This window comes from Pinus tabuliformis, chromosome 4_1 (genome assembly GCF_031772625.1).
Source record: "Pinus tabuliformis cultivar Carrire ecotype Pingquan chromosome 4_1, CPIR1, whole genome shotgun sequence".
Classification (NCBI taxonomy): Eukaryota; Viridiplantae; Streptophyta; class Pinopsida; order Pinales; family Pinaceae; genus Pinus; species Pinus tabuliformis.
The window spans coordinates 977,204,995-977,215,877 of record NC_142303.1 but is presented as its reverse complement, the minus strand read 5'-3'; the positions used below and the strand labels follow the sequence as shown (position 1 = coordinate 977,215,877).

Here is a 10,883-nt window from a genome sequence, read left to right as displayed (position 1 = left end):
TTTTTAATATGGATGCCGGAGCGAGAAGCCCAGTAAATTGAAATAGAGGAAGGCTGGAGAGCACGGATTTTATTAGGACAGCTTTGCCAGCAGCGTTGAGCCAGGAATAGCCCCAGGCTTGGATTTTGGACTTGAATTTTTCAAGCTGAGGAAGCCAATCTTTGGTTGAATGTCTCTTATGAAAAACAGGAAGGCCCAAATATTTGAACGAGGTCCAAGAAGAGGAGGCTGCATAGCCCAAACATCTAGAAATAGCAGAGAGCAATCTGGGCGTAGTATTCCAGCTGAAGATGTGACATTTATTCTTATTTACAATGCTGCCTGAGGCCTCACTAAATTTATCCAACACAACTTTAAATTTGGAGGCAGAGGAAAGAGAGGCGTTGCCTAAAAGAAGAGTGTCATCCGCAAATAAGGCGTGGTTTATGTTTTTAATCCCTCTTGCAATACACAGCCCATTAATTTCTTGATCTTGCATCTTTTTATCTAGCAGGAAGCTGAGGACAGAGGCTTGGATGACAAATAACAGGGGGGAAAGAGGACACCCATGCCTAAGTCCTCTCGAAGCTTTGAAAAAGTCAGTAGCTCTTCCATTAACAAGAGGGGCAATCCATGGCTGAGAGATGCATGCCCGAACCCATTTAATGAAGATTTCCCCAAAACCAAACTTGCTCATGACTTTTAAGAGAAAACTATGATTTACTCGATCAAAGGCATTTGCTAAATCAAGTTTAATCACCATACCTTGTTCTTTTCGATGAAAGCTGGAATGGATTGCCTCTTGGACGAGGGTGAAGTTGTCCACGATCTGCCTCCCTTGGATGAAGCCTCCTTGGTTCTCCGGAATTATTCTGGGAAGAATGGTCTTCAGTCTATTTGCAATTACTTTGGTGATTAACTTGTACCCAGTGTTGCATAAAGAGATCGGACGAAATCTGCTGAAATTGTTGGCGCCTTTTTCCTTGGGTATGAGGGCTAAGAAGGCGGAGTTTGTACTGCCTCCTATTTTCTGAGTGTTTTGAGACTTTTGTATCATTTTGAGAAGATCCTTTTCGACAATCGGCCAGCAAACTTGAAGGAACCTGGCAGAGAAGCCATCCGGGCCCGGGGCCTTGTCCGGATCCATATCAAAGAGGGCCTTTTTGACTTCTTCCTTAGTGATTTTGGCTTCAAGTAACCTGTTCATACGAGGGGAAATTGATGAGGGGATGACGTCTAACAGATCTGAATATTGAAGCGTATCCTTATCTTCGCTGTACAAGTTTTGGAAGTGAGAATAAGCCGCTTTTTTGATGTCTGCAAAGTCCTTATGAATGTCATTGTCCTCCTTGATCTCAGATATAGTGTTAAAACATTTCCTGGCCTGGGCTTGTTTGTGAAAAAAAGCAGTGTTCCTATCCCCTGCTTTGAGCCAGAGACTTCGAGATTTTAACCTCCAGTATTCTTCTTCAGCTAGGCAGGCCTTATGCAAGCTCTGTTGCAGTTGAGTTTCTTTCTCTAACAGCTCCTCTGTAACTGTGGCGTTCTCCATGAGAGATTGATGAGAGGCTAGAGAGGCTTTAATGGCTTTCCTTTCAGTAGCTGGATTGGACAGGGATTTGGCCCAACATTTTAGAGCTCTTTTTACCCTTCTAAGCTTTTCTTCCCAGATGAAAAAAGGAGATCCTTTGACGGGCTGACTCCAACAATCCTTGACTATTTGCACGAAGTTTGGTTCCTTGACCCAGAGGGGACTAAATCGAAAGGGTATAGGGCCCAGATCTAGGTGGGCAAGGAGATCTAATTTTAAGGGCTTGTGATCCGAGACACTGCTAGCAAGGATGTGCATTCTGGGTTCTAAACCTAGTAACAGATAGGAACTTTGAATGAGAAATCTGTCTAATCTGGCAGCAATGTGACCAGGGCCTACTCTTTTGTTGGACCAAGAGAACTTACCGGAAGATGGTTTGATGTCCAGCAAGTCCCAATCCTGCATTAGATCTTCCACCCATTCTCTTGTCGGATCTCGGACTGCGCTGCCTCCCCTTTTTTCAGACGAATGTAGAGTGAGATTGAGGTCTCCAGCAATGATTATGTTTTCCAGATCTATCATGTCTGCTTGATGCCTTATAGAATCCCAACAATCCTTTTTTTCCCCAATGTTGACTGGAGAATATACATTGAAGAGGCAAAAGTTTTCCTTAGTTTCTAGATTCTGCATTTTCAGCAGCAACCAGTGGGTATTGCTTGCCTCGAGTATGACTGTAAATTTGCCGGCATTCCATAGAGTACCAATCCCTCCCGAGGCTCCCCGGGCAGAGATTGCTCTTGCTTCACTTTTAGACCAAATTTTCTTGCTTGCTTGTAGGAAGACAATGTCTTCCAGCTTGGTCTCCTGGACGAGAAGTATGTCTGGGGTTTCAGATCTTATTAAGCTTCTCATGGCTTCTTCCTTGACTTTGCTCCCCATACCTCTACAATTCCAGGAGATGACCTTCATTATTTATGTTTCTGGTGGGCTCCCTTGGAGCCTTGGGGCTGATTTTTCGACATCTTAGGCTTTGAGGCTAGAAGTTTTTCCAAAGTTGGCTGGCTGCCTTGTAGCTTATCTTTATAGGTCTCCAGCTCTCTTTTTTCCCTGTCAGTTTTACGTCCTCTTGTAGATCTTCTTACCGAGGCCTGGGACTCTCCTATTTCTCCTTCCTCCTTTGACTCGTTCAATTCCTGCTCTTCTTCCTCAGCTTTTGAAGTCATACCTTTAGGATCTTCAGCTCCTTTGATGGAGGCTGAGGGAGTACCTTTGCTTGGAGAAGCTTGTTTTTGGGTCTCGGTCTCTTGAGTGTCTTTTGTTTGCTGGCTTAATGGATCAAATTTGTTTTCTTGCGCATTTTTGGGAGGGGGACATTGAACATTAGCCTGGAGAGAGCCTTTTCCAGTGGGTCCTCCCGGTTTCTGCCCTTTGTGGTGGATTTTTGCACGCTTGACTTGATTCCAGCCCTCTTCGTTCCCTTTCTCTGGCTCTACGTTGGACGGGCAGTTTCTAGCAAAGTGTCCATGAACATGACATTTCCTGCATTTGAATGGCAATTGCTCATAATCTAAGATCTGCACATGAGACCAACTGCCGACTTTAATTTTGATTGCCTCTGGGAGACCCACCTCCAGATCTACTTCTACGCAAATCCTAGCACAGTCATACTGATCCTTGTTATTTGCCAATCTATGAATTTCCCGAGAGAGTTGCCAATGTGCTTCAGGGAATCCCAGTTCCAGCAGTGAACTGGAAGATTTGGAAGACGAACCCACACCGGGACAGCCTTGGGAACATCTACTGCCGGATCAAAGTCCGGAGTCCATTTGTTCAAATAGAGGCCCTGAGGACCCATGAAATACGGCCCATTTTGGAATATCAGATCTTTGTCTTCCTTGGAGGTGAATTTGAAGAGGAAATATCCTCGCCCAAGAAAGTAAGAGGTAACACTTTGCTTGATCAGGGGAGCCCAGTTCCTGTTAACCCATTGCTCAGTGGTTTTCGGAGAGGGCCAAAGTCCCGTGAATTGGCCGATGAGGCCACGCTCAGCCAGTGATAACGCTACTTGAATGGGTGTCTCTGGAGGCAACGAGATCTCAGGAATCTCATCAAGCTTCTTAACGAATTTTGAAGCTTCACTTCTTTTCCTCGGAGGCAGATCGGCCAGGAGTTGGTTGAAAGCGTCAAAGGCAGGAGCCGAAGGCAGATCCTTGGAATGGCCCTGCATCTCCATAGGATCGGGCCTGAGGCCAGCCGCCGCAGGGGTAGCCACGCAGCAGGAGCCCAACCCTAGCCTCAAGTCTGGGACGACCGCAGGAAGGAGACAAGCCCTCTGCGGGCACACCCGCAGGTGTCAGTTGAGCAGGAAGCGGGCACGACCGCGGATTTCAGAGCCCGCGAAGAGCGGATCTCGCTGCAGGCCGAGACTCGTAGGTTGCAGAGCTCAGAAACACATAGGTTTGTTGCCACAAATGAATCTTCCCAATATAATTGTCGATGTTATAATGTTGTTTAAATTGATTTTTTGACTGTATATATGGATTAAGCACTTTGAAAATCCTTGGATTGTGTAAGAGTTATCCATCAAACTTGTGATTTCAATAAATTCCGGTGAAATTTTAGAGAAATTAAACTAAAAAACCCCACCAAAAAAACTTTAAAAAATCGTTGTTTTTTTAATTGCATTAAAAATTATAATAACATTTAATATTCATTATTAATAATATAATAAACATATAAATTAATATGAACTTAGGACAACAACAAAATTTTTCCGATTTATTTTTTATAATCATAAAATTATAAAATTATAACTATTAAATTAAGATCCTCCCACCAGATCTGCAAATTAATATGAACTTAGGACAACAACAATTTTTTTTCAGATTTATTTTTTATAATCATAAATTATAACTATTAAATTAATCTGCATCCATCTTTCAACGCACCTTGGAAATAAAACCGCAAAATGAAATAAAATAAAAAATCATCCGAAATCACAGGGGTACAAGTCTCAGATCTGGTCCCTTCCAAAACAAAATTCCAGGGCTGTCCTTTGGGAGAGCTCTGTTATTTGCTCTCCGCATTTCCATCGAACACAGGCTTTAAGCTACCGAGCTTCAGATCTGCCGCCGCTGAAACCCCCGAAACCTCACAGCCAAACAAAATGGAGAAATCATGCAGTCTGCTGATCCACTTCGACAAGGGGAACCCGGCCATGGCGAACGAGATCAAAGAATCCCTGGAAGGCAATGACGTCGAGCGCAAGATCGAGGCTCTAAAGAAGGCCATAATGCTCCTCTTGAACGGAGACACTCTCCCGCAGCTCTTCATCACCATAGTCAGATATGTTCTTCCCTCAGAAGACCATACGATACAGAAATTGCTCCTCCTGTATTTGGAGATCGTTGAGAAAACTGATTCCAAGGGCAAGATCCTGCCTGAAATGATCCTCATTTGCCAAAACCTCCGAAATAATTTGCAGCATCCCAATGAATACATCAGGGGGGTTACCCTCAGGTTTCTGTCTAGGTTAAATGAGAGCGAGCTGATTGAGCCCTTGATACCCTCTGTTTTGGCTAATCTAGAGCATCGCCATCCCTACATTAGGCGGAATGCTATTTTGGCGGTAATGGCTATATACAAGTTGCCGCAGGGAGAACAGCTGCTTGTCGATGCGCCAGAGATGATAGAAAAGGCCCTGGCGACAGAGCAGGATTTGTCTGCAAAGCGAAATGCGTTCTTGATGTTGTTCAATTGCGCTCAGGAGCGTGCGATCGGTTACCTTATTCAGAACCTGGAGGCCGTGCCGAAATGGGGTGATTTGTTGCAGATGGTTGTTCTCGAGTTGATCCGGAAGGTCTGCAGGTCGAATCCTGCGGAGAAGGGGAAATACATCAAAATCATCATTTCGTTGCTGAATTCGTCTTCGACCGCGGTCATGTACGAGTGCGCGGCAACTCTGGTGAGTCTTTCTTCGGCCCCGACGGCAATCCGGGCTGCGGGGAATACCTATTGCCAGCTGTTGTTGTCGCAGAGTGACAACAATGTGAAGCTAATTGTGCTGGATCGGTTACACGAGCTTAAGGTATCGCACAGGGATGTTATGGTGGATATGATCATGGATGTGCTGCGGGCGCTTTCGAGTCCGAATCTGGATATACGGAGGAAAACGTTGGATATAGCCTTGGAATTGATCACTCCCAGGAATATCGATGAGGTTGTCATGACGCTGAAGAAAGAGGTCATGAAAACCCAGAGTGGGGAATCGGAGAAGGATGGAGAATACAGGCAAATGCTAGTGCAGGCGATCCATTCGTGTGCCGTTAAGTTCCCGGAAGTTGCAAGCACTGTTGTTCATCTGCTGATGGAATTTTTAGGGGACAGCAATATTGCGTCTGCTATGGATGTTGTTCTCTTCGTGCGTGAGATCATCGAGACTAACCCTAAGCTGAGGGTTTCCATAATTGCAAGGCTTTTGGATACTTTTTATCAGATCCGATCTTCTCGTGTCTGTTCATGTGCGCTTTGGATCATTGGAGAGTACTGTCTCTCTCTGTCCGAAGTAGAAAATGGTATATCGACCATTAATCAATGCCTCGGGGAATTGCCATTTTACACAGTGGCCGAGGATGCCGAGGGTTTGGCGACTAATAAATCTCAACCAGTAAACGCCGTTACCGTCTCTTCGAGGAGACCTGCTATTCTTGCCGATGGAACTTATGCTACACAGAGCGCTGCCTCAGAAATTGCCGTTGCGACTGCTGCGATGATTCCTGGATCTGCTACGGCTACCGGAAATCTGAGATCAATCCTTTTAACAGGAGATTTCTTTCTTGGTGCTGTCATTGCCTGTACTTTGACTAAGTTGATTCTTCGTTTGGAAGAGGTGCAACCTTCTGGAGTGGCAGTGAATAAGGCAGCTGCTGAAGCACTGTTGATAATGGTCTCTACGCTGCGCCTTGGTCAATCTTCCGTTCTTCCGCATCCAATTGACGATGACTCCTATGATCGGATTAGTCTCTGCATACGCATTCTAACCTGCCCTGATGATTTCTTCAAGAAAGTATGGTTGCAGTCTTGTCGGGAGAGCTTTATGAATATGCTTGCTGACAAGCAGATCCGAGAAATAGAAGAGAGCAAAGCCAAAGCTCAAGTCTTGCACGCACAGCCTGATGACTTGATTGATTTCCGCCTGTTAAAAAGCAGAAAGGTAGGTTGTGCTGTAGATATTGGCTCTACTTCCTTTATTTAGAACTGACGTTCCTTTTATCCATGATGAAGTTAATGCCCCCAGATTTAGCATTACTGGAACCCATTATTACAATTCAATTTGGTCGCTCTTCAGCTAATTGAGTATCCCAAAAGTCGCCCAGGACTTCTATCCCGTATCCCAACCGCTGTTGCTTGCACATCCACAGGTGTAAGCAGAAGTACAAACATGTCACTTGGCAGGACTTCAACCCTGATGGTCACTATATTAGTGACCTGCTTTCACTGACCCCAGCACGCCACCCTTGATTGGCTTTACTTTACTTTTTGTTTGTCAGTCTTTGGCTCCACTTCCTTTAATTCTGGTTTGATGTTGTTGCAAAGTGCATTCTTTCAGTGCATTCTACTGCCTCATATGAGGGAAGGGAAGTGTATAATGCCTGTCCTAACACTGACATGACATGTGGCATAAATCAGCCTAATATAATTTTTGAAAAAATTTAAAAATTAACAGCTCTGAGATGTGTAATGTCTATCCATTCAAACTTGGATCTATTAATCACCATTATATTTGGCTTTCACTTTAGTTTTCGTTTGTTCTGGCCTGGTTTTGCTTCCTTTACTTCTGATTTGATGTTGTTGCACTGAGAGAAGTGAAGTGTCTTTTCTCGCTATATTCTACAGCCCTATATGTGGGAGACGTGTTAGTGTAATGTCTGTGCCTAATGTTGACATGACATGTAGCATAAGTCAGCCCAATATAATTTTTGATAAAATTGAAAAACTAACAGCTCTGAGATGAGTAATATCTGTTCATCTTAACTTAGGATCTATTAAGCACTCAGAGTTTTGCATCCCTATTTCTTTTTGATTCCTCCAGGTGCTTAAAAGATCTGGAGGTCAGATGGATCTATGCTGTGGTGTATAATGCAGTTTTGGCATTATGTGTCATTCTCTCATAACATGTCTATGCATGTGCTTGCCCACAGACAACTATCATGGTGTAGCAATTTAGCTCTCTGCATCCATATAAGATGCCTTGATTTGCTGTTCTAACTGGAAGTATAATATATTCTTTGCTGATTAACAAACATGAAGCATGTGCAACTTGTGGACAGCTGATATTTTGTTTGTTGATAGGGTATGAGTCAGCTGGAATTAGAAGATGAGGTGGAAGATGATTTGAAGCGTGCTACTGGAGAATTTGTGAAGGATGGGAGCAGTATGAATAAATTGAATCGGATTCTACAACTTACGGGCTTCAGTGATCCGGTATATGCAGAAGCATATGTTACAGTTCATCAATATGATATCGTCCTTGATGTGACAGTAATAAACCGTACAAAGGATACACTGCAGAATCTTTGCTTGGAATTGGCTACCATGGGCGATCTTAAACTGGTAGAACGCCCACAAAATTATACTCTAGCACCAGAATCGACCAAGCAGATAAAAGCTAATATAAAGGTTTCTTCAACCGAAACTGGTGTGATCTTTGGTAACATTGTTTATGAGACGACTAGTGTGCTGGATCGCAATGTAGTTGTTCTGAATGATATACACATAGATATTATGGATTACATCTCTCCAGCAACTTGTCCTGATGTTGCTTTTAGGAACATGTGGGCTGAGTTTGAATGGGAAAACAAGGTAAATCCAAACCTTTCTTGGTAGGGCATAGTGATATATGTAGCTGCTCTTAACAATAACATCGTACTAAGTTTCTATTATTGCCAATTATAGATTTAATCTAATCACTGTTTATTATTACCCCAATGCATTCTGATCATGAGCTGTTTTCATCTGGACAGGTGGCTGTTAATACAACAATTCAGGACGAAAAAGAGTTCCTAACCCATATTGTGAGCTCAACTAACATGAAGTGCCTTGCACCTCCGTAAGTATTTCAAATTTCATAGTTAATTTTATGTTCCTATGGGACGCCTTAACATCAGTGAATGTTTATTGACTCGAATTATCTATGGCATCCACAGAGGTGATTGATGTTGAGTGTTGTTTGAATTTTGAACTTAGGTCTGCATTGGATGGAGATTGTGGATTTCTAGCTGCAAACCTGTATGCCAAGAGCGTCTTTGGTGAAGATGCACTGGTAAATGTTAGTGTTGAGAAACAACCTGATGGCAAGCTGAGTGGTTATATCCGGATAAGAAGCAAAACCCAGGGCATTGCCTTGAGTTTGGGTGATAAAATCACACTCAAACAAAAGGGTTAAGCCTATTTGAAATATATGCTTTCCTGCGTACTTTGCCTGTGTGATGGTACATTGATTGTTGGGACACTTGTGTCTATTGTCTTCTCTTAGCCCGCTGATTATTTTTGATAAATGCCATTTAGGGGTTATTTTTGAATTGTAAGTAGCTTACAGATCTTTTTGTTGTGTTATTCTTTATTAAAATTGAGTTGCTCTCCCATCGAGTGGGTTAAGCAGTGTTGAGGCCCGTTTGTTGCCCTTTTGGTAATATTTATTGTAACCATGAGATACTAAAGAAGGAAATTTTGCTTGGTTGGAACTTGGAATAAGAAGTATGGATTTTCAACTCATTATATTTGTCTACTGTAATTAGCGAAGCCTGAACATGTCTATGAGATCTGTGTTGATAAATGGTAAAATTATAACTCTATTAGTTGCATCTTTCATGCTTGATACAGATCTTCCTATTCAAAATATTTGAGAGGGCAATCCTTAAAACCATATTGTCATTGCTGGCTAAATTATTATTCCATATTTCTATTAGAAAACCCAGAGAGTAGACATTTTATTACACACAAATGTGTTGAGCGCTCTATTAGCTCAATGTAATAGTCCACATATAAATATAATAATGGTGTTTCAAGATAGACAAACTATCTTGATCAAACAATCTATCAATTGAGTAAACATTTCAACCACACATCAATCTAGGAAGCTAACCAGTTGGAGGTAATTTCTCACATTCATGTAGTGCAAACAACTTCCTAAGGACTAGGAACAGACTCTCTATGTAGATATGAACTCTACCTAATAATGACCAATAATCCCAACTATCCACATATATGATAACACCTAAGACAAGTATGAGTTACACATTCCAACACTGCCCCTTAATGACTACTTGTCTTAGTCGCCATGAGCTAAGGTTTTCGTTAATATGTTCTCCTCTGCAACTGTGCATTGAAGAACCTCCTAATCAACAAGGTCTATGTCTGGTCCATCCTGGCACTTTCATCTTTTACCTCGATCATGCAGACATCACCATATTGTTGACGTCCATATAAAGGAACAGCCATTCACTGACATACATGGGAAACCGACCGCTGTAATTGCTGGTCTAATATGGTATCCCTTTGTGTACCTGGTTCATTCAACTTCTTTATGAACTCCCCCTAAATGTAAAACTTCACCTCCTAGAGGCAACAACGAATATGGTCCACTCCAAGTGTTAAAGAACTCCCTAGTAGAGGTTATTGCACTAAACTAGACAAGTTATTGAAGTCATTAGGGACACATGATAAAGGGGTAGGGATGCCTATCTATGTCTTACAACGATATGATCGTTACATGTTACATAGATGTAGGTACATATGTACTCCATCTCATGGAGATACTAAGTACAAATGTTTCAAGGACCAATAGATCGAATCAAAACATGATATCATAGACTTGCTTCGACTACCAAGTGTGATTCATATTACAAAATGGTCAAATTTGTGTTTATTCTGTTAGTTTTTGGTAGCATCAGATGTGTTTTAGCCATAAAAATTGGTGGAAAGGCTAAGGCACATGAGTTGCAAAGAACCCAAAAATCGTTTGGTGAAATTCCACTCGGATTGTATTTTATTAAAATAGTTAATATTTTTAATGGGGTTCCTAAGTCTAAACTTAGGAAAATTAAAATATTAATGGGTATTAATCAAAATATGGGTGAGAATGTTCTAGAAAGCGGATCAAGTCAAGTTTTAATCTTAGATGTTGACTAGAGACTTAATCTCGACCGTTGAAGTCTCAACGAGAAAAGTATAAGAAGGAGGCTTGGGGTTCAGAGGCTTGGGGTTCATTCAGAAACACACGGAGAGTTGATCAGTCAGTTTGATATTCCTAGGGCAAGGTTGGCTAAGGAATTCGAACAAGTGATCAAGTAGTGAGGATTAGAGGCAGTACTGG

General features: G+C 42.2%; 1 protein-coding gene across 1 annotated transcript; it reads left to right on the top strand.

The window, feature by feature from the left end:
• The first annotated feature begins 4,480 nt into the window (after positions 1-4,480).
• LOC149179396 (coatomer subunit beta-1-like) lies at positions 4,481-9,283 on the top strand. The gene is made up of 4 exons (XM_089420639.1): positions 4,481-6,722; positions 7,862-8,371; positions 8,533-8,618; positions 8,756-9,283. Exons 1-4 carry the CDS (start codon positions 4,677-4,679, stop codon positions 8,952-8,954), a joined length of 2,841 nt encoding a protein of 946 aa, XP_089276765.1. The 5' UTR covers positions 4,481-4,676; the 3' UTR covers positions 8,955-9,283.
• The last annotated feature ends 1,600 nt before the right edge of the window (positions 9,284-10,883 follow it).

What these genes read in the sequence shown, in the direction of transcription:
- LOC149179396 (XM_089420639.1), top strand. Translation starts at nt 4,677, where the DNA reads ATGGAGAAATCATGCAGTCTGCTGATCCACTTCGACAAGGGGAACCCG. An exon ending in GCCTGTTAAAAAGCAGAAAG is followed by an intron (nt 6,723 to 7,861) that starts GTAGGTTGTGCT and finishes GTTTGTTGATAG; the next exon opens with GGTATGAGTCAGCTGGAATT. An exon ending in AGTTTGAATGGGAAAACAAG is followed by an intron (nt 8,372 to 8,532) that starts GTAAATCCAAAC and finishes TCATCTGGACAG; the next exon opens with GTGGCTGTTAATACAACAAT.